At 41.1% G+C, this 24,367-nt stretch overlaps 1 protein-coding gene across 2 annotated transcripts in view; it reads right to left on the bottom strand.

Moving 5' to 3' along the window:
- Nucleotides 1-24,367, bottom strand: part of ADAMTS12 (ADAM metallopeptidase with thrombospondin type 1 motif 12) — a 394,308-nt gene that overhangs the window by 361,473 nt on the left and 8,468 nt on the right. For both annotated transcript variants that reach the window (XM_032628621.1, XM_032628622.1), the window contains exon 2: nt 10,989-11,350. In XM_032628621.1, the coding sequence (XP_032484512.1) occupies nt 10,989-11,350 (362 nt within the window). The remainder of the gene's footprint in view (nt 1-10,988; nt 11,351-24,367) is intronic.

The raw sequence follows: 24,367 nt of genomic DNA, 5'->3' as shown, positions 1-24,367 counted from the left end.
TTACACCGTTAGTAAGTATCGTGCTTGGACTTGAACTCAGTTCCTGTGACTGCCAAATCCAGTGGGACTGCTCCATGTGAAAAGTATGCCATCTCCCCAAACTTGGCTGTGTCTCTCTGACATGGGTTATATGGTGGTTAAAATTAAATCAGTCCTATCACCCTGAAAGATCATCTCCAAAAGTCAAGTTAAAACGTTATTTTCAATTACAAAACCTAAAACCCAGGGCTCCTGTTTTCTCATTTTTCAACATTCTTATTAACATCTGTCAGTCAATGGAGACATTTTTTAAAAGAACCAGATCTTTCTGAAAGCTGATATTTAAGCTCCCCTGACCTATGATTCATGCTGGATCAAAAAAGAAGAGAAATATTAATATATGAACATCTAGTGAGAAACTCTGGACACCTAATCTTCAGTCTCTGTAATGAAAACAGAAATGAGATTCAAAGTAGAGTCTCCAGAGAAGAGAAGAGTAACGTCTCCATGCTGCACTTGTGTGGACCCGTAAGCCAAGTAATTAGCCTGATAATAAACAGAACATCCAGCCTCTCATTTCCCATCATAGCTGAGGGTCATTCCTCTCCTGGACCATAGGGAGGACCCCTGATTCACAATCAGTGCTTCTTGAACTACTGATTCTTCAGGTCTCTCTCTCGCTTTCAATCTGTCAAGCTGGGAACTCACAAAATGAACCTGATGAATTGAAAAATAAGCAGAAAGACAAAAAGGGAGAGAAGCGGGGTGGGGGGGGGGGATGCTCATATTTATGAACCTGTAACACAAAGCATTAATAGTGAGGAGAGGAATCTCCCGCCTGCTAGAGGCCCCGTTCCAAAGTCTAATGTCTGAGTAAGCATGGGTCTTACCAGGCAACCCCCAAAGGTCAGGGATCACGGAGAATTCCTCGGTCTGGGAGCAGAGTTAGGAGATACACAGAGCGTTTCTTTCCCTCCCCCTGGCGAGGAGCAACAAACTCTGACACACAGGCACCTCGCAACTCAAATGAGCGCTTTCTGCAAATAAGCCACCAAGTTCCACATCGGGAAGCAAGGCAAGAAGCCACGCTGAAAAAGTTTTCCCACACAGCTCTGCCAGCGGGTTTCATTCCTCAGCTACATCACCCCAAGCTTCAGCTGAGTTCAAGAACAAGAGGGCAGAAACGGCTGCATTTTTTGATTGTATGTTAGGAACCAGCAGGGCTTTCCATCTGGGCCGAGAACTCAACAGCACTCGAGGGAGTGACATGGTATAAAGTGTATCCCTCTCATTAGAGGCACCATCATAAAGCAGAGACTTTTAAATGTCACTAATCTCATTTGTAGCATTCACATGGCAAAACGCAGACAACACTTAAGTCTTGCATTTTTGGACATCGGAACCTAACAAAATTTAAACTGTTAAAATTATCGGAACGGCCCATCCTAGCAAAAACTGATACCTTGCTGGTTAGAAGCTGGAAAACGATTCCAAAGTTCCATACTGTCCTGCATCCGAAGATTGAATTTCTTTTCAGAGTATCTCTTCCATTTGTTCTGGTGACAAAGATTAAAATTCTATTCCCTTCAGTGTGAAGTTGGCTAAGCAAAGAAAGAAAAGGATGCCTTCAAACATGACTCTTGGGTGTATATTTCAGCAGAAATGTTTCACTGCCGTTTCGGGCATCTGTATGGGAGCAGTGTTTTTTCTCTACACGTATTTATAGAAACTGAGCCTTTATGTATCAATAATTGTTTCTTCTTGAGAAGACCCCCTCCCTTGTGTTCCAGCTCAAGCAGGTGTTCACTAGAGATCAGTAGCAAAGACCCCCGAGTTTCAGGAAATAGACCAGACTTGTTCTTCACCTTGAAGCAAAAGGGAGATTGGGAAAGGCACTCGGTCAGGACTTGCAGCTCAGTAGAAAAGGATCTGTTATTAATGCACACACACCCCATCTCTCCACACTGTTATTTGAAACTGAATACCTCAGGCTTTGGGGAACACACTGGCCATGGATTGTTGTGTTCTCCTGTGATTGTCGCTTGGGGTCCACAGAGCCAAGTCCTATGGGAAAGGGGCTCCAGGGCTACCGCAGCAGCACACATTCGTGCAAATTGCAAGAGGGGGCAATGGCAGGGGAGGCAGATGACACTTTAACAGATGCCCCCTCCAGACAGATGAATTTTAAAAGGCACCGCATCTAAGTAGACAAATTACAAAAAGATGCTCCTCTTTGAGCACAAGGATTATAAAAATACCCCTTTTCCTCCTGGAGCCCGGACATGGTTCGGCTGGCAGAGCCTGAGATGGATTTCAGCCCCAACTGGTCCCCTGGATGGGGTACCTCTGTAGGGTTTGTAACGCAAAAACTGCCTGGTGGGACGCAGCACATTTAGGTTGGGCATCCCTCTGAAGAAAGTAGATATTCCTTGAAAGGAACTCCTGGAAAGGAGAACTAGAAACAAAGATGGGCCTCAGGCTAGGGAAATTTCCTCCTTTCCCAGCAGCCTCATGATTGGACCCAGGCCTCGGGAGAGAACTATGTTTAGGTGCATCCCTTACCCTGGAGATTGCTGTAGGGTGATTCTTGCTACACAGTGAAAGCCCAAGTGCTTGGTTAGAGATGCTCTTGAAGTTCAGCCTAGGCTCTAAGCACAGCCAAGGTGAGTAGCAGTTTTAGGTTATTATTTGTGTTGTACTTCTCTTCCTTTTACATGCAAACCTTCAAAGAAATCTTGCTGAAAATTATAGTTTGGACTCTGATGTGTTTTACAGAACAAAGAAAAGGCCTGAATGAGATGCAGAAGAGGATAGCAAAGTTGATTGCGGTGTCCCCTTGCCAAAGTCAACATGATGGCGGCAGTCACCATGCTTGTAGAGTGATAGACCCAGGAGGATCTTGTAGCAGAGGCAACATCACCCAGCCATGATGGGGAGCCAGCACCCTGGGAACCCATCAGAAGTGGCTCAGGGAACATTTAAGCAGACTGCATTCTGGAGTTCAATAGATGGCATTCAAGCCATTGCTTGGGTAGCTGAGGAATTATAATCTCATTGTGAAGCCACAGACTGGGAGGGTCTACAGAAACTTGGAGCAGTGTAAAGGCTAAATACTGAAATAAGCACATCCATTCAACCACTATTTACTGAGTGTTTATTATGAAACATAGCTTAACATGTGCAAACAAGACAGGGTGAGAGGAAGAAAAGTTAAGCAAAAAAGAGAAGAAAATATCAGGTATTGTAGGTTTTTTAAAAAATAAAATAGGCAATGCGATAGAATACCGGAGGAGTGTAGACTTTGTGTAGTCAGGGAATACCACAAGCTGGGATCTGAAAGACAGAAGAAGAAGAAGGAGCAGCTATGTAGAAATCCGAGGGGAGAGTGTTGTAGGCAGAAGAAACCGTCCATGCAAAGACAATGAAGCCAGAGTGTGCCTGATACTTTGAAAAACAGAGAGAAGGTCAGTGTGGCTAGAGGACTCTGCAGGAGGGCAACATGGCGGGAGAGGGGTGCAGGGAGGTGGGCCCCCCAGATCAGAGGGAGCTTTGGAAGCCAGGGCAAGTTATTTGGATTTTCTTGAGGGAGGGAGGACCAAGCATCGTGGACTTAAAACCAGTAGGAGATTTTAAGCAGAAGAATGCACTGCTCTATAAATGTGTTTAGAAATCCAGTCTTGTCACTCTGCGAGTAATAGCTTGTAGGGAGTTAAGGGAAGAAGCAGAGGAGCCGCTTGGGAGGTCAATGCAATGTTCCAGAGGAGAGAGAATGGTGACTAGGACTAGGGCACGGTTTCTCAGCCTCAGAACAATTGACATTTTGGACCATATAATCCTTTGTTGTGGGGCTGTTCTGTACATTATAGGAAGTTTAGTAGCATCCTTGGCCTCACTAGATGCCAGCCGCAATCCTCCCCTCCCCCAGTGGTGACAACCCAAAATGTCTCCAGACATTGCTAAATGTCACTTGGCGGGCACAACCAGCCCTGCTGAGAATTTCTGGACTAGGGGGTTAGCTGTGGAAGTGACAAGAGTGGTAAATTCTGAATATATTGATATTTTGAAGGAAGATCTGATAGGACTTGCTGATAAGAATAGATAGAGAGTGTGAGAAAAAGAGATGAGTCAATGATAGAATAATTCCATGGGTTTTTGACCTGGGCAACAGGGAAAATGGAGTTACCATGTACAGCAATGGGGAAGAATGTGGGAGCAGGGAATTGAGGGTGTCGCTTTGAACATCTTAAATTTGAGATTCCTGTTAGGCATGTGGAAATGGCAGATAGACTGTTGAAGTTCCAAGAAATGTCAGAGTTAGATATACAAATGTAGTAGTTAGTCACATACATATACAGAGATAGAGATAGAGGATATAGATGATAGATAGACAGACAAATAATTTGATGATTAGATTGATAGATATAATGATGATACATAGATAGAGAGAGAGACAGACAGATAGATTGCAAAGGGCATGTTGGAATGAAAACAGTCACTAAAAAGCAGGTTCTTGCCACAACTTTCCAGATACGTTGCACATTTAAAAGCTTGTAAAAAGGCAGTCAAATTAAAAGGGCACTGAAGTCCTTCAGACTGAAAAGAAATCATAGATCATAGTACTGAGGAATAGAAACTTATGTTACACCAGGACACTCTTCTCCAAGCATGCCCTAAATCGATGAGCCAAGTCTCATCTATGAATAAAATGTGGTCATCCCACCAGCCCTCGTCTTTCCGTGATGGGGAGACAGTGAGGCTCAGCACAGAAGAAATTGCTATCATTCTACCAGACTAATTTAGAATCAGGAAACTTTCCAAAACAGAATATTTCAAGAATTAATATGACCGAAGAAACCAGGGGAACAAATTTGCAAAAATGCTTCACTATTTTTTTTTCCCAAATAAATTATCTGACCCAGAGGGGAAAAAAAGGCAACTGTTGGGGTCTATTTAAGAGACTCATTCTCTAACCACACTAACTACCCTATGGGTGGGGTAGGTCTGATGCCCCACAAGGACAGCCCACCCAATGGGTGATATTATAAGGGTGATGGGCTGGAAGATTTCCTGTGAGAAATGCCATCAGAGTGGAATTTAGAATTCCTCCCCAGAAGGCTGTATAACTCTCACCTTGGGAAAGAGGGAGGACCAAGCATCGTGAACCTTTTAGTTCCACCAGTCAACCTAGATAGGTCTCATGTGCAGAATTGGAAGAGACCTACCATGTTCATGGATTAGAAGACTAATGTAGTAAATGTCAATTTCCCCAAATTAATATATAGGTTTAATATAATTCCTGTCAAAAAAAATCTCAGCAATTTTTTATTGTCAGATGATTCAAAAATTTATATGGAAAGGAAAAGAAGTTAGAATTACTAAAACAATTCTGAAAAAGAAGAAAAAAATGGGAGCGATCAGTCTACTTGATTTCAATACTGATTTTAAAGCAATAGTAATGAAGCCATAGGAATGAAAATTCTATTGGTAGACTAGAACATAAAACTCAGAAACTCATGGAAATATGTCCAACTGATTTTTGACAAGTGCAGAAGCAATTCAATAGAGGGAAGGTAGCCTTTTAAAATATGGTGCTAGAGCAATCAGACATCCATAGGCAAAAAAAGAGAAGAAAAAGGAGGAAGGAAGGAAGGATGGAAGGGAGGGAGGGAGGGAGGGAAGGAGAGAGGAAGAAAGGGAATGAACCTTTACCTAAGTCTCACACTTCAAACAAAAATTAACTCAAGGGCTTCCCTGGTGGCACAGGGGTTGAGAGTCTGCCTGCCGATGCAGGGGACACGGGTTCGTGCCCCAGTCTGGGAAGATCCCACGTGCCGCGGAGCGGCTGGGCCCATGAGCCATGGCTGCTGAGCCTGTGCTCCGCGACGGGAGAGGCCACAACAGTGAGAGGCCCATGTAACGCAAAAAAAAAAAAAAAAAAAAAAAAAAAAAAAAAAAAAAAAAAAAAATTAACTCAAAATGATCATGAACTTAAATATAAAATGGAAACATAAGGAGAGAATGGAGGCAGGAAGGAAATGAGTGTGCCTAAAAGGACAACACGAGTGATTGTTTTGATGGTAATGTTGGACATCTTGACTGTATCAATGTCAGATCCTGTCTATGATATTATATAGTAATTTTGCAAGATGTTACCACTGGGGGGGAAGGGGACCTGTATAGGTTCTCACAACGGCATATGAAACCACAACTATCTCAACATAAAAAGTTTAACTCTAAAAAAAACTAAAAATAACACCTTTTCAAAATTTTAATCCATAGTATTTTTTTACTGACTCAAGTACGCAGTCTAGATAGTGCGTGCCTAGCCCACGCCCTTTGGTGGAAGTGGGGTACTCCATGAAGAGGCAGAACCCCAGCCCTGTATCACACGTAAGTGTGGAGTCTAACACCTTGCGCTATCCTCCCAGTCCAGAAATCTAAACTGAAATACGAACGGCAAACTAGCCTGCAACACATCCTGTAGGGCCCTTGATAACAGCAAATCCAGCACCATCCCAGGGTTCTCACAGGTAACAACTCCCACTGCGGATGAATTCCGAATCTAATTGATTAAAGAATACAGTTTCTCTATCAAAGAACATAGACTAAAACAAATCAACTAAACTGTTCAGAAGAAACAAATTCCATAACTTCAAAGTTTATACAAGTGTTGAGGGGAAAAGAAGGTGAAAATGGTGAAGACGACAGAGAGAAAGTTGCTGAGCCAACTTTCAGATGGGGACTGACCCGGTCTGAAAGCAGCTTCCAAGAGGATGGGTACCAGAGCCGTGTGAGAGGATATTAACTGGAGGAAGGAGGTCATCCCACATCTTGTCATGGGTGACCTTTCTTGGGTCTTCAGTTTGTAACCATCTGAGTCTTCTCCAAGGGAGACTAGATGAACCTCAAATTATAGAAAACTCCAAGAGAACACAGCCTCCAACATTAGGATGAGCCCATCTGAAGCAAAGAATATGCCAGCCCTGAGCCATATGAACAAGAAGCAAATGTCCTGCTCCACACAAGAGGGTTTCCTGCCTCAGAAAGCCTTCCCCAAAGCCACCTCTGTCCCTAAGAGTGCTGGAAGGCTTAGAGGCAGCATATCCTAAGCCTGCCATCCTGTGAATCTGAGTGTGGGGTCGTCCCTGGGTGAAAAGGAAAATAAATATCCTGGAGATCAGGCCCCAGACAACTGGCCAGGAGAAATCAGACACAAGTCCAACCACTACCTTCTGACTAGAACCACTGTAGATGAGCACTGTGAAATGATGGCACATGAGCAAATGAGCTTGAAGCCAGCCAACTTGTGTGCTCACAAAAGAAACTCATTTGGCTTTCGGTGCCTTTTTTATAATCATCCATTAATTGTCCAATTATGTGTGAAAAGATCCAAAATAATCCCAGTGGACTGGTTCTCCTGGAAAAACATCATTCAGTGATTTAGATCTAAAACTTTCCATCATCTTGGCCACCACATAAGTCTATTAGTTCACATTCGTTTCTTTGTGCCCCTGTGCTTAGCATGAATCTGAAATCTGAATCTGAAAATGGCCACATGGTGGATCTTGCAGCTGTCTGGGGCCATTAGAAATTGCAAAGCTCCCAGTATTCTATTCCCAAGCCTGGAATAATGCTAAACAGTATGCAATTTCCCTTAGAGAAAACAAGATGGAAGTAGGGAGAAATTGAGGGCAATGTTCCTCAACCCTGGCTGCATGCTAGAATCACCTAGGGTGAGCGGCTACTTTAGAGCAATATTGGCTAATACTGCTAATTAATACCCACTCGCACTAATCCAGTGATTGGCAACACCTAATGCACATCGGAATCTCCTAGAGAGCTTTTAAAAATACTGATGCCTGGGCTCCACCCCCACTGACCAGTCAAATCAGAGCATCTGGAAGATGGGGTTGTGGCATGGGTACCTTTTTAAAGCTCCTTAGGTACTACTATACAGCACAGGGAATAACTATTCAGTAACTTGTAATAACCTATAATGAAAAGTAATCTGAAATATATATATACACATATATATATATATAACTGAATCACTTTGCCATACACCTGAAATTAACACAGTATTGTAAATCAACTATATTTCAATTAAAAAAAAAAAGCCTTAGTTGATCTAATGTTCAGCCTGGGTTAAGAATGACTGCCCTAGTCCAGGCCTTTAGGGAGCACCAGAATCTCCTGAAGAGGTCATTAAATCAAAGGTTTCAAAGAAAGCAGTTAACAGACACCAAAAGTAGATTTGAGGCTCCCACGGAGGAGGGGAGATGGGAGGATTGGAGAGTGACTGCTAAGGGGTTTCTTTGGGGGCTAATGAAAATGTTCTAAAATCTATTGTGGTGATGGCTGCAAAACCCTGTGAATATATTTAAAGCCATTGGATTGTATGCTTTAAGTGGGTAAATTGTACGTATGTGAATTACATCTCAGCAAAGCTGTTAAAACACACTCACATAGGTTTCTGCCCACCCCCAGAGATTCTGATGCACTGGTTCTGAAGTGGAGCCCATGAATCTGCCTTTTTAATGAAATCCCAGGTGATGTTGATTCTGTGAAGTCACAGATCAAACTGCTCTAGGCCACAGAAAGGCAATGGCATTTAAACTTTCTAGGATTTTATGAGCACCATAACAGTTTATGAATGGTTAATGGTTAATGACTATATGTGGGTTCCCCCATCAGTGTTCTCTGGAGCAGTGTGGCTTTTGCATGTTTGTTTTGTGGATCACTTCACTCCTATGTGCCTGTCCTTCTAGAACAAGGGCTCTTTCTTCTGTTACCCTAGTCGTAGAGGATCAGGTGACACTGATGCTTCCAGGGTTGTCTCATAGAAATGAAAGCAGAAATTGCAAAGGGAAAATGTCATATGAACCCAGAGGAAACCCAGAGGATTAGGACCACGGAGCCAGGAGATATCCCCTGGTTCAACCAAGCACTGTATGAGACCCTGGGAGAAGAAGAAAAGAATAGGGCATCTTTTTTTATTTTGTGTCATTTATGAAATGATAAATAGCTACATATGAAAATCTAGATTTACCAAAAAAAGGCAAAGCAAGACTTTCCACTTATTGTACAAAACGATTCATCCCCAGAGGTCCTTCAAAATATTGAACTTTCTTGGTACCTTTACACTGATGTACAATGTTTTACATTAATTTTCCCACAGTTTTCAAGCAAAACCAAACTAGACAGGTGCAGGATAAACAGACTCTTAAATTATGAAGAGCAGGATTCTCATCAAACTGGCAGTAAGGATGGGAGGATTTGAGATGAGCACTTCCTCTAGGAATATGAATGCCACTAGCGGGGTTGCCCAGCAAAGCAACCCCGGTCAGGCTTCCCTGGTGGCGCAGTGGTTAAGAATCCACCTGCCAACACAGGGGACACGGGTTTGAACCCTGGTCCAGGAAGATCCCACATGCCGCGGAGCAACTAAGCCAAGGCGCCACAACTACTGAGCCTGTGCTCTAGAGCCTGCAAGCCACAACTACTGAGCCCATGTGCCACAACTACTGAAGCCCACATGCCTAGAGCCCGTGCTCCACAACAAAAGAAGCCACCGCAATGAGAAGCCCAAGCACCGCAACGAACAGGAGCCCCCGCTCGTCACAACTAGAGAAAGCCCGCGTGCAGCAACAAAGACCCAACGCAGCCAAAAATAAACAAACAAACAAATAAATAAATTAATAAATTTATATATAAAAAAAAAAAGCCCAGGTACAGGTGCCAAGGCCGATGCCCAAGTCTCTGCCACAACTGTCCCCAGGACTCTGGAGGCTTTCCGCCTGCAGTCAGTCCCTAAGTACCCTTGGTTAGCGCTGCCCCCTACTCCAGCATGACCAGACCTCAACATAAGTCCTAGGCATTGTTCGCCATGCAGCTGCCAGTGGGGCTGTCACTGTTGTCGCTGCTAGAAGTAAGGGGGAACAAAGGGACCACTTTTTTTTTAAGGTTTAAATTTTGAAAAACAAGCTTGGTCACATTTTGAGAGGCAGCACAGAACAGTTGAAAGACTCGGGCTCAAATCAACAAGAGCACAGTAAAGATATTCAACATCTCCAAACTGCATCATCTGTTAAAACATAGCTAAACTGGTGGCGGGGTGGGGGGACATTGTAGAGAGGACAATGTGCATAAATCACATAATAGGCCACATATTCCAGTGTCTGGCATGTTAGAAATATTAATAATAGCGGCCAATATTCATTATCTATTATTTACTAAATACTCTTCTAAGATTTATATATATATGAATTCATTTAATTCTCACAGTACTCTATTACAGGGGTCAGCAAACTTTTTCTGCAAAGACCAGATGGCAAATATCTGGGGCCTCGTGGCCCCATACAGTCTCTATCCTGACCACTCAGCTCTGCTGTTGCAGCTCAAAAGCAGCCGTAGACAATATAAACACATGGGCATATCTGTGTTTCAATAAATTTTATTTATAGAAACAAGAGGTGGTCCAGATTTGGCCTGTGGGCTGTAGTTTGCCAATCCCTGCTCTGTGAGTTGGGTGCTATCATTATCTCCATTTTACAGAGGAGAAAATGGAGGCACAAAGGAATCAACTGACAGCCCAAGGGCCCACATGAGATCTGATTATAAACTACCCACAGTCAACAATTAGATCATAGCAGCTGCTGCCATCACCATCCCATCTGTAAGTCTCGCACTCAGGAGGGGCTGGCCAGCCAGTCAGTCACCAGCACGCTCAGAGCTGCCTCGGAGGTTGAAGACCCAACTCCAATCCCCTCCTCTCCTTGCCCTGATATTCCTGGTTGAAGTTCTTCCTGGACCCTCAATGTCCTTATTCCCCGTACCACCCAGACTGATTTTAATTTTATGCATTATCTCCCCAGCCTGTTTGGAAGCCCGGACCATGCACACCACAAGTGCTCAATTCCTATGTGCTAAATGCATCTACGAACCCACTGGCAGTGGGTGTGCAGGCCACGAGAGTCAGGGACTGAGGGCAGAGAAGTAAGGGGACTCACCAGTCCATGGCAGGCACTGAGGGCTGCAGTCCCAACCCTGGTGCCTTGCTGCAGAACTGTGCCCCTGAGATGGCAGGGGGGACCCGAGGAAGCCTCCATCTTCACATGGGAGAGGTTCCCATATCTCCTCTCCACGATGTAGCTTTTGGAAAGTAATCCCTGATTGACCGTCAAGTTAAAAAACAGGTCCTTCTCCTCATGGGAAATTCTATAGTACACCCGGTCCTCTGGGCCATCCAAATCTCTCTTCCTCCTGCTGCTGGTGACAGGATGGTGCAAGCCATAAGATAGAAAATGTCCGCTTGCGTCGACTTGGACAGGAGCCACCACGTGGTATTCTGGCAGGGCCTTGACAAAATGCTCTGGAAAAAAAGGAGACGCAGAATAAGCCTAAGAGATCCCTGCTGAGTCTGTGGCAAGACAAATACACCTTGTTTGGAACTTAGATTTTACCCTGTTGATTGCAAAATCCCACTGTTGAAGTGTAGAGATCATTTCCACCATACAAACACCATCAATATCAAATTCCCCGAACAACACAAATTTACCTGGGGCTGTCTCGTAGATGACAGGTGGCTCTCTCTGAGCTGACACCAAGACATAGCTCTGGATGTCAGATGTTTTACTGGAGACAAACTAAGACAAGAATTAACTCATGAGGAATATGGTTAGGAAAGGGGCAAGATCATTATGACAAACAGGAACATTTCAGGTCTAGAGTTCATTAATACAAATCACAGGGCTTCACATAAGGAGCGTAAATGCCTCTGGAATTTCCAGTTAAGTCATGTTGGAGGACAACTGCAAAAGCACAGCGAACCCATCATGTACACTCTGACAAACCTTGCACGGTTACAGCACAAGTGTTCTGTAATGTAGCAATGAGTACTTAAAAGAACGTGGGTGTTTCTTTTTTATTTTTATAAAATATACAACATAAAATGGTAAGGGAATGTATTAGGATCAGAGGCATGGGGTCAAAATAGGAAAATTGCCACTTTAGAAATGCAAGACACGCACACTTCTTCCTTCCTTCCACACACGAGAACACAGACACCTTTTGACTTCCTCAAATTGAAATCTCCACCACTGCCTCTTCATTCTCCTGTTTGAGAATAACAAGGAATCTAACTAGTAAGGAGTAAGCATCAGGCTCTGGATTACAGACTACTTAAAGCAAACCATTAACCACTTATGCAGATAAACGAATCTTTTGCTTCAGGCAAAAAAAAAAAAAAAAAAGAGGGAGGGAAGGAAGGAAAGAAGAAAACAAAAGGGGAAGGAGAGGGAGAAGGAGAGAGAAAGAGGAAAAAAATTCTACTTTTTTCTACTTTTCTATTTCCACCTCCCAGCTGTACCTCTTGCATTTTGTAACTTGCGTTACTTTGTTCAAGTTACCTCCCCAACTACAATGTCTTTCATACTCTCTATCAAAATCTTATGTTTAACATAATCTTATGCTTATTTTTTAAAGTCCCAACTCAAATTCTCCCTCTTCTTTCTCCTAATGTCCTTGCTTAAAGTTCTTTCTCCCTCCCCTGAACCCCCATGTTCTTACTTTCTGTAGCTCCCAGAACAGCCCAATTTTACAAAGCCTTTTGTTTATTATATTATTTATTCCCAAACCCTTTAGAGGCCAGAATCTTGCACATCACAGGTACCCAATTCATTTGTGTGGATGTAGCAGTGAACACATGTGTAGCTGGCTAAACAAAAGAACTGGACTTGATAGGCTACAATTACAAAAGAGTTATTTTCCAGACAACTGCCTTCAAACACACTTGTCGTTCATCTGTGCCTTGGATGAAATATAGGACAGACAACATCAAAAAACAACTCAGTTAAAAAAACGGGCAGAGGACCTGAACAGACATTTTTCCAAAGGAGTCATACAGATGGCCAACAGGCACATTAAAAGATGCTCAACATCACTAATCATTGGGGAAATGCAAATCAAAACTATAATGAGATATCACCTCACACCTGTCAGAATGGCTACCATTAAAAAGACAACAAATAACAACTGTTGGCAGGGATGTAGAGAAAAGGCAACCCTGGTACACTGTTGGGGGGAATGTAAGTTGCTGCAGACCCTATGGGAAACAGTATGGCAGTTCCTCAAAAAACTAAAAATAGAACTACCATATGATCCAGCAATTCCACTTCTCGGTATTTCTCCAAAGAAAACAGAAGCACTAATTCGAAAACATATATGCACCCCAATGTTCATAGCAGCATTATCTACAACAGCCAAGATATGGAAGCAACTTAAGTGTCTATCAATAGATGAATGGATAAGGAAGATGTGACATATACATACAATGGAATATTACTCAGCCATAAAATATTACTAGGCATAAAAAAGAATGAAATCTTACATTTGTGACAACATGGATGAACCTAGAAGGTATAATACTAAGTGAAATAAGAGAAAGATAAATACCCTATGATCTCACTTATATATGGTATCTAAAAAACAAAACAAATGAACAAACATAACAAAACAGAACAGACTCATAGATACAGAGAATAAACAGGTGGTTGCCAAAGGGGAAGGGGTAGGGGGATGAGTGAAATAGATGAGGGAGATTAAGAGGTACAAACTTCCAGTTACCAAATGAGTTATGGGGATGAAATATACAGTGTGGGGAATATAGTCAATAATATTGTCATGGTGAAACCTTCAAGATGACAGAGGAGTAAGACATGGAAATCACCTTCCTTCCTACAAATACATCTACATGTGGAACAACTCCTACAGAACACCTACTGAACGCTGGCAGAAGACCTCAGACTTCCCAAAAGGCAAGAAACTCCCCACATACCTGGGTAGGGCAAAAGAAAAAACAGACAAAAGAATTGGGACGGGACCTGCACTTCTGGGAAGGAGCTGTGAAGGAGGAAAAGTTTCCACACGCTAGGAAGCCCCTTCGAGGGCAGAGACAGTGGGGGTGGCAGAGGGAGGAAGCTTCAGAGCCACGGAGGACAGCGCAACAATGGGGGTGCAGAGGGCAAAGTGGAGAGATTCCCGCACAGAGGATCGGTGCTGACCAGAAGTCACCAGCCCGAGAGGCTTGTCTGCTCACCCGCCGGCATGGGCGGGGGCTGGGAGCTGAGGCTTGGGCTTCGAAGGCCAGATCCCAGAGAGAGGACTGGGGTTGGCTGTGTGAACACAGCCTGAAGGGGCTAGTGCGCCACGGCTAGCTGGGAGGAAGTCTGGGAAAAAGTCTGGAGCTGCTGAAGAGGCAACAGACCATTGTTTTAGGGTGCGCGAGGAGAGGGGATTCAGAGCACCGCCTAAACAAGCTCCAGAGGCTGGTGCGATCTGTGGCTATCAGCGCAGACCCCAGAGACAGGCATGAAACGCTAAGGCTGCTGCTGAAGCCACCAAGAAGCCTGTGTGCAAGCATAGGTCACTGTCCGCACCTCCCCTCCTGGGAGTCTGTGCAGCCCGCCACTGCCAGGGTCCCGTGATGCAGGGACAACCTCCCAGGGAGAACACATGGCACACTTCAGGCTGTTGCAATGTCATGCTGGTCTCTGCTGCCACAGGCTCACCCCACATCTGTACCCTTCCCTCCCCCGGGCCTGAGTGAGCCAGAGCCCCCTAATCAGCTGCTTCGTTAACCCCATCCTGTCTGGTCGAAGAACAGACGCCCTCAGGTAATCTCCACAGTCAACTTGATGCACGCGGCATCTGTGGAATACCTGAATAGACAATGAAACATCCCAAAATTGAGGAGGTGGACTTTGGGAGCAACTGTAGACTTGGCGTTTGCTTTCTGCATCAAATTTGTTTCTGGATTTATGTTTCACTTAGTTTAGTATTTAGAGCTTATTATCATTGGTAGCTTTGTTTATTGATTAGGTTGCTCTCTTCCTTTTTTCTTTTTTAGTATAGATATATAATTTTTCCCCTTTTTCTCTTTTTCTGACTGTGTATGTGTAAGTTTCTTGGTGTGATTTTGTCTGTATAGCTTTGCTTTTACCATTTGTCCTAGGGTTCTGTCTGTCCTTTTGTTTTTTTAAATATAGTTTCTATTGCTTATTATCTATGGTGGATTTGTTTTTTTTGGTTTGGTGTTCTGTTCATTCTTTACTTTTTTCTGTTTATTACTTTAAAAATATTTTTTTAATTTTTAATAATTAAAAAATTTTTATTATAATTATTTCATTTTATTTTTTTCTTTCTTTATTTTCTTCTCACTTTTTTTCTGAGCCGTATGGCTGACAAAGTGTTGGTGTTCCAGCTGAGTGTCAAGCCTGTGCCTCTGATGTGGGAGAGCTGAGTTGCAGACATTGGTCAACCAGAGACCTCCTGGATCCATGTAACATCAAACAGAAAAAGCTCTCCCAGACATGTCTATCTCAATGCTAAGACCCACCTCCACTCAACAACCAGCAAGCTACAATGCTGGACACCCTAGCTAGACATGACAAACAACTAGCAAGACAGGAACACAACACCACCCATTAGCAGAAAGGCTGCCTAAAATCATAATAAGGTCACAGACACCCCAAAACACCACCGAATGTGGTCCTGCAAGAAAGACAAGATCCAGCCTCATCCACCAGAGCACAGCCACCAGTCCCCTCCAACAGGAAGCCTATGCAACCCACTGGACCAACCTTACCCCCTGCGGCAGACACCAAAAACAACGGGAGCTATGAACCTGCAGCCTGTGAAAAGGAGACCCCAAACACAGTAAGTTAAGCAAAATGAGAAAACAGAGAAATATGCAGCAGATGAAGGAACAAGGTAAAAAGCCACCAGAACAAACAAATGAAGAGGAAATAGGTAGTCTACCTGAAAAGGAATTCAGAGTAATGGTAGTAAAGATGATCCAAAATCTGGGAAACAGAATGGAGAAAACACAAGAAACGTTTAACAAGGACCTAGAAAACTAAAGAGCAAACAAACAATGATGAAGAACACAACAAATGAAATTAAAAATTCTCTAGAAGGAATCAATAGCAGAATAACTGAGGCAGAAGAACGGATAAGTGACCTGGAAGATAAAAGAGTGGAAATAACTACCGCAGAGCAGATTAAAGAAAAAAGAATGAAAAGAATTGAGGACAGTCTCAGAGACCTCTGGGACAACATTAAACACAACAATATTCGAATTATAGGGGTCCCAGAAGACGAAGAGAAAAAGAAAGGGACTGAGAAAATATCTGAAGAGATTATAGTTGAAAACTTCCTTAATATGGGAAAGGAAATACTCAACCAAGTCCAGGAAGTGCAGAGAATCCCATACAGGATAAATCCAAGGAGAAGCATGCCAGGACACATATTAATTAAACTATCAAAAATTAAATACAAAGAAAAAATATTAAAAGCAGCAAGGGAAAAACAACAAATACCATACAACAGAATCCCCATAAGGTTAATAGCTTATGTTTCACCAGAAACTCTACAAGCCAGAAGGGAGTGAAAGGACATATTTAAAGTAGTGAAAGGGAAAAACTACAACCAAGATTACTCTACCCAGAAAGGATCTCATTCAGATATGACAGAGAAAGTAAAATCTTTACAGACAAGCAAAAGTGAGAATTCAGCACCACCAAACCAGCTTAACAACAAAAGCTAAAGGAACCTCTCTAGGCAGGAAACACAAGAGAAGGAAAAGACCTACAATAACAAATCCAAAACAATTAAGAAAATGGTAATAGGAACATACATACTGATAACTACCTTAAATGTAAATGGATTAAATGCTCCAACCAAAAGACATAGACTGGCTGAATGGATACAAAAACAAGACCCATATATATGCTGTCTGCAAGAGACCCACTTCAGACTTAGGGACACATACAGACTGAAAGTGAGGGGATGGAAAAAAGTTATGCCATGCAAATGCAAGTCAAAAGAAAGCTGGACTAGCAAGTCTCCTATCAGACAAAATAGACTTTAAAAGAAAGACTATTGCAAGAGACAAAGAAGGACACTACATAATGATCACGGGATCAATCCAAGAAGAAGATATGACAATTGGAAATATTTATGCACCCACAAAAGGAGCACCTCAACATATAAGGCAAATGCTAAGAGCCATAAAAAGGGAAATAGACAGTAACACAAGAATAGTTGGGGACTCTAACACCCCACTTTCAGCAATGGACAGATCATCCAAAATGAAAATAAATAAGGATACACAAGCTCTAAATGATATATGAAACAAGATGGACTTAATTGATATGTATAGAACATTCCATCCAAAAACAAGAGAATACACTTTCTTGTCAAGTGCTCATGCAGCATTCTCCAGGATAGATCATACCTTGGGTCACAAATCAAGCCTTGGTAAATTTAAGAAAATTGAAATCGTCTCAAGTATCTTTTCTGACCACAACGCTATAAGACTAGATATCAATTACAGGAAAAAAATCTATAAAAAATACAAACACACGGAGGCTAAACAATATGCTACTTAATAACAAAGAAATCACTGAAGAAATCAAAGAGGAAATCAAAAAATACCTAGAAATGAATGACAATGAAAACACAATGACACAAAACCTATGCGATGCAGCAAAAGCAGTTCTAAGAGGGAAGTTTATAGCAATACAATCCTACTTCAAGAAGCAAGAAACAGTTCAAATAAACAACTTAACCTTACACCTAAAGCAATTAGAGAAAAAAGAACAAAAACCCCCCAAAGTTAGCAGAAGGAAAGAAATCATAAAGAGCAGATCAGAAATAAATGAAAAAGAAATGAAGGAAACAATAGCAAAGATCAATAAAACTAAAAGCTGGTTCTTTAAGAAGATAAAGAAAATTGATAAATGATTAACCAGACTCATCAAGAAAAAAACAGAGAAGACTCAATTTAATAGAAGTAGAAATGAAAAAGGAGAAGTAACAATGGACACTGAAGAAATAAAAAGGATCATGAGAGATTACTACAAGCAACTATATGCCAATAAAATGGACAACCTGGAAGAAATGGACAAATTCTTAGAAAAGTACAACCTTCCAAGACTGAACAAGGAACAAATAGCAAATATAAACAGACCAACCACAAAAACACTGAAATTGAGACTGTGATTAAAATCTTCCAACAAACAAAAGCCCAGGACAGATAGCTTCACAGGCAAATTCTATCAAACATTTAGAGAAGAGCTAACACCAATCCTTCTCAAACTCTTCCAAATTACAGCAGAGGGAGGAACACTCCCAATCTCATTCTATGAGACCACCATCACCCTGATACCCAAACCAAAGATGTCACAAAAAAAGAAAACTACAGGCCAATATCACTGATGAACATAGATGCAAAATCCTCAACAAAATACTAACAAACAGAATTCAACAGCACATCAAAAGGATCATACACCATGATCAAGTTGGATTTATCCCAGGAAGGCAAGGATGCTTCAGTATACACAAATCAATCAACATGATACATCATATTAACAAATTGAAGGATAAAAACCATATGATCTTCTCAATAGATGCAGAAAAACCTTTTGACCAAATTCAACACCCATTTATGCTAAAAACCCTCTAGAAAGTAGGCATAGAGGGAACTTACCTCAACATAACAAAGGCCATATATGACAAACCCATAGCCAACATCATTCTCAATGGTGAAAAAATGAAACCATTTCCTCTAAGATCAGGAACAAGACAAGGTTGCCCACTCTCACCACTATTATTCAACATAGTTTTGGAGGTTTTAGCCATAGCAATCAGAGAAGAAAAAGAAATGAAAGGAATCCAAATCAGAAAAGAAGAAGTAAAGCTGTCACTGTTTGCAGATGACATGATACTATATGTAAAGAATCCTAAAGATGCTACCAGAAAACTACTAGATCTAATCAATGAATTTGGCAAAGTAGCAGGATACAAAACTAATGCACAGAAATCTCTTTCATTCCTATACACTAACGATGAAAAATCTGAAAGAGAAATTAAGGAAACACTCCCATTTACCACTTCAACAAAAAGAATAAAATACCTAGGAATAAACCTATGTAAGGAGGCAAAAGACCTGTATGCAGAAAACTATAAGACACTGATGTAAGAAATTAAAGATGATAAAAACAGATGGAGAGATATACCATGTTCTTGGATTGGAAGAATCAACATTGTGAAAATGACTATACTACCCAAAGCAATCTATGAATTCAATGCAATCACTATCAAGCTACCAATGGCATTTTTCACAGAAGTAGAACAAAAAATTTCACAATTTTTATGGAAACACAGAGGGTCCCAAATAGCCAAGGCAACTTTGAGAAAGAAAAACGGAGTTAGAGGAATCAGGCTCCCAGACTCAGACTATACTACAAATCTACAGTGATCAAAACAGTATGATATTGCCACAAAAACAGAAATATAGATCAATGGAACAGGATAGAAAGCCCAGAGATAAACCCACACACATACGGTCACCTTATCTTTGATAATGGAGGCAAGAATATACAATGGAGAAAAGACAGCCTCTTCAATAAGTGGTGCTCGGAAAACTGAACAGCTACATGTAAAAGAATGAAATTAGAACACTCCCTAACACCATACACAAAAGTAAACTCAAAATGGATTAAAGACCTAAATGTAAGGCCAGAGACTATAAAACTCTTAGAGGAAAACATAGGCAGAACACTCTCTAACATAAATCACAGCAAGATCTTTTTTGACCCACCTCCTAGAGAAATAGAAATAAAAACAAAAATAAACAAATGGGACCTAATGAAACTTAAAAGTTTTTGTACAGCAAAGGAAACCATAAACAAGATGAAAAGACAACCCTCAGAATGGGAGAAAACTATTTGCCAATGAAGCAACTGACAAAGGATTAATCTCCAAAATTTACAGGCAGCCCATGCAGCTCAATATGAAGGAAAAAAACAATGCAATCCAAAAATGGGCAGAAGACATAAATAGACATTTCTCCAAAGAAGATATACGGATTGCCAAGAAACACATGAAAGGATGCTCAACATCACTAATCATTAGAGAAATGCAAATCAAAACTACAATGAGGTATCACCTCACACTGGTCAGAATGGCCATCATCAAAAAATCTACAAACAGTAAGTGCTGGAGAGGGTGTGGAGAAAAGGGAACCCTCTTGCACTGTTGGTGGGAATGTAAATTGATACAGCCACTATGGAGAACAGTATGGAGGTTCCTTAAGAAACTAAAAATAGAACTAGCATATGACCCAGCAATCCCACTACTGGGCATATACCCTGAGAAAACCATAATTCAAAAAGAGTCACGTACCACAATGTTCATTTCAGCTCTCTTTGCAATAGCCAGGACATGAATGCAACCAAAGTGTCCATTGACAGATGAATGGATAAAGATGTGGCACATATATGCGATGGAATATTACTCAGCCATAAAAAAGAAATGAAATTGAGTTTTTTGTAGTGAGATGGATGGACCTAGTGTCTGTCATACAGAGTGAAGTAAGTCAGAAAGAGAAAAACAAATACCGTATGCTAATACATATATATGGAATACAAAAAAAAAAAAGGTTTTGAAGAACCTAGGAGCAGGACAGCAATAAAGATGCAGACGTAGAGAATGGACTTGAGGACACAGGGAGGGGGAATGGTAAGCTGGGACAAAGTGAGAGAGTGGCATATACATATACACACTACCAGATGTAAAATAGATAGCTAGTGGGAAGCAGCTGCACAGCACATGGAGATCAGCTCAGTGCTTTGTGACCACCTAGCGGGGTGGGATAGGGAGGTTGGGAGGGAGTTGCAAGAGGGAGGAGATATGGGGATATATGTATACATACAGATCATTCACTTTGTTATAAAGCAGAAACTGACACCATTGTAAAGCAATTATACTCCAAAAAAGATTCTAAAAAAAAAAAGTTATAGAATGGCTGAATGGATAGAAACAATGAATAAATAAATAAATAAACAAATAAATAAAGAGAAAATTTAAAATACCTTGAGACAAATAAAAATGGGAATACAATAAACCAAAAATCTGTGGGATGCAGCAAACACCATTCTAAGAAGGAAATTTCTAGTAATACAGTCCTACCTCAAGAAACAAGAAAAAACCTCAAATAAATTATCTAACTTTGCACCTAAAGAAACTAGAGAAAGAAGAACAAATGAAGCCCAAAGTTAGTAGTAGAAATAAAGTAATAAAGATCAGAGAGGAGATAAATGAAATAAAGACTAAAAAGACAATACAAAGAACAATGAAACTAAGAGCTAGTTCTTTGAAAAGACAAAAATGACAACCATTTTGCTAGACTTGCTAAGAGAAGAGTCATAGCTCAAATAAATAAAATTAGAAAAGAAAGAGGGGAAATTACAACTGATATCAAGGAAATACAAAGTAACATAAGACTATTATAAACACTTTAACAACAACAAATTGCATAACCTGGAAGAAGTGGATACATTCCTAGAAATACACAATCTTCTAAGACTGAATCATGAAGAAATTTTTTAAAATACTGATTGATTATTTGGAAGGAGGTTGAGTCAGAAAAAAATAAAACTCCCACAAAAAAAAAAAAAAAAAGTCCAGGTGAGTTCTACCGAACATTTAAAGAATTAATAATTACACTTCTCAAACTATTTTATAAAACTGAAGAAGAGGGAATGCTCTCAAACTCATTTTACAAATCCGGCATTACCCTAATACCAATCCTAGACCAAGAGACCACACACATTCATACACACACCAATAACACAGATGAACATAAATGCAAAAATCCAAAACAAAATATTAACAAGCTGAATTTAACAATACATTAAAAGGATCATACACCATGATCAAAGGGGATTTATTCCAGCAATGCAAGCATGGTCAACATCTTCAAATCCATCAACATGATACAGCACACTAACAAAATAAAAGACAAAAATCACATGCTTGTATTAATAGATGCAGAAAAAACATCTGACAAAATTCAACATCTGCTTGTGATAAAAACTCTCAACAGAGTGGGCGTAGACTAAACATACCTCAGTATAACCTAGGCCATATATGACATACTCAATGGTAAAAAGCTGAAAGTTTTTCGTCTAAGATCAGGAACAAGAAAAGACTGCTCACTCATAGGACTTTCATTTGACGTATTTTGGAGTTCCTAGCTAGAACAATTAGGCAGAAAAAAATAAGTAAAATTTATCCAAATTTTTTGGGAAAACAAAAAATTAAAAGTAGAAATACCATATGATCCAGCATTTCTGGTTATTTATCTGAAAAAAAACAAAAACTCTAATCAAAAAGATATACGCACCTTATGTTCATTGTGGCGTTATTTACAATAGCCAAGATATGAAAAAAAAACAACTGTGTCAATCAGTAGATAAATGGATAAGAAAGATATGGCATATATATATATATACACACACACACACACACATACACAGAAAAATACTACTCAGCATTAAAAAAGAATATAATCTTGCCATTTGAGACACTAATGGACCTTGAGGATATTATGCTCAGTGAAATAAGCCAGACAGGTAAAGGCAAATACTGTATGATTTCACTTATATGTGGAATCTAAAAGACACAACAACTGAAAAAATAGACATAAAACTGAATTCATAGATCTACCAAACAGATCGGTGGTTGCCAGATGGGAGGAGACTTGTGGGGTTGGGCAAAATGGGTGAAGGGGATCTAGAGCTATAAACTTCTCATTATAAAATAAGTACGTCATAGGGATGTAATGTACACTATGGTTACTATAGTCAATAATACTCTAGTGCAAATTTAAATGTTGTTCTCATTATAAGAAAAACAATCTTTAACATTTTATGGTGACAAATGTTAACTAAACATTGTGGTGATAATTTTCACTGTATACAAATATTGAATCATTATATTGTACACCTGAGTGGAATGTCATATATCAATTATACCTCAATTTAAAAAAATTTGCATAAAGTGGCGCCATACTCTATCTAGTGTCTTGGTGAGGTGATAAAAGAGAAACAGACATGTGAAGCGTGCAATCACTAAGTTTAAAAGTCCTATCTTTTAAGGAAGCCTATTTGCTCTAAAATGCTGGGGGTGGGGCTTCCCTGGTGGCGCAGCGGTTAAGAATCCGCCTGCCAATGCAGGGGACACGGGTTCAAGCCCTGGTCCGGGAAGATCCCACATGCCACGGAGCAACTAAGCCCATGCACCACAACTACCGAGCCTGCGCTGTAGAGCCCACGAACCACAACTACTGAGCCCATGTGCCACAACTACTGAAGCCCACGTGCCTAGAGCCCGTGCTCCGCAACAAGAGAAGCCACCGCAATGAGAAGCTCGCGCACCGCAACAAAGAGCAGCCCCTGCTCGCCACAACTAGAGAAAGCCCACACACAGCAACAAAGACCCAACACAGCCAAAAATAAATAAGTTTTAAAAAATAAATAAATAAATAAATAAAATAAAATACTGGGGGCGGAGGTGGGAGTGAGGGGGGATTATAGATGAAACAAAAGTAGCCATAATTTGTAATTATTGAAGTGTTGGGTAATGGGAGTTTATTATATTATTTTCTTTAGTGCACATTTGAAAATTTCTGTGATGAAAAGTTAAAAATAAAGGCTTGTTTTGTTAACATTAAAAAAAAAATGTGGGGGAAAACCGCATGCCTAGGAATCAATGAAACAAAATATTTGTGATCACGTCTTACATCTGGTTGACATTGGGCCTGGAATCAGAGGACAGGCCAAGTTCCCGCTCTGCCACTCACCAGCAGTGGGACCTTGGGTTCATCACCTAACTTCTTAGCTTCTTCAAGTATAAAATAGAGATAATATCAGTTCTGTCTACCTTACATGGCTGTTGGGAGGAGCTAATGAAACAATGACAGTGAGAGGGCTTTGCAAACTATGGTGCCAAATAAATGTACACGTTGAAAGGAAGAGAATTCCAAGTCTATAAGGCCTCTGAAGGCAGGTTCTAGGTGTGATTCACGTCTGTATCCTCCACCAGGTCTAGCTGCATCATTCATACAGTAGATGTAAAGATGACCATTGGTTGTTCCTATGGCTGCCTTGCATCTGAACGTCTTTACCACATTTGGGGAGTTCCTCATCATGGGTCTTGGGAACAGAGCCCACCTCCCAGGAGAGAAGATGCAAGAAGCATGTCCCTCACCAGTCTAGCGGCTCTGGAGCAACCCGTACACTCACGCTTCATTCATCAGAGGCACTGCCTTGACTTTGAATCCAGAAGCAGTGATACTAAGAAGCAGGGATTATGGTAGCGGCCCCGAGATGAAGGAGGAGCTGGGGCTTGCAAGCAGCACCCAGCATCCAACCCCAGTGGATGAGCATCAAAAGCTGAAGTGTCTAGGACACGGCAGAGGCAGTGGCCGCAGAGGCAGCCATATTCTGACCTTTGTTCCTCCTGCAAAGCATCCACACTTGGCTCT

Source organism: Phocoena sinus, chromosome 3 (assembly GCF_008692025.1).
Source record: "Phocoena sinus isolate mPhoSin1 chromosome 3, mPhoSin1.pri, whole genome shotgun sequence".
In the NCBI taxonomy this organism is placed as follows: domain Eukaryota; kingdom Metazoa; phylum Chordata; class Mammalia; order Artiodactyla; family Phocoenidae; genus Phocoena; species Phocoena sinus.
Note: the sequence above shows the minus strand (reverse complement) of the source record. Positions and strands in the feature narration are given on the sequence as shown.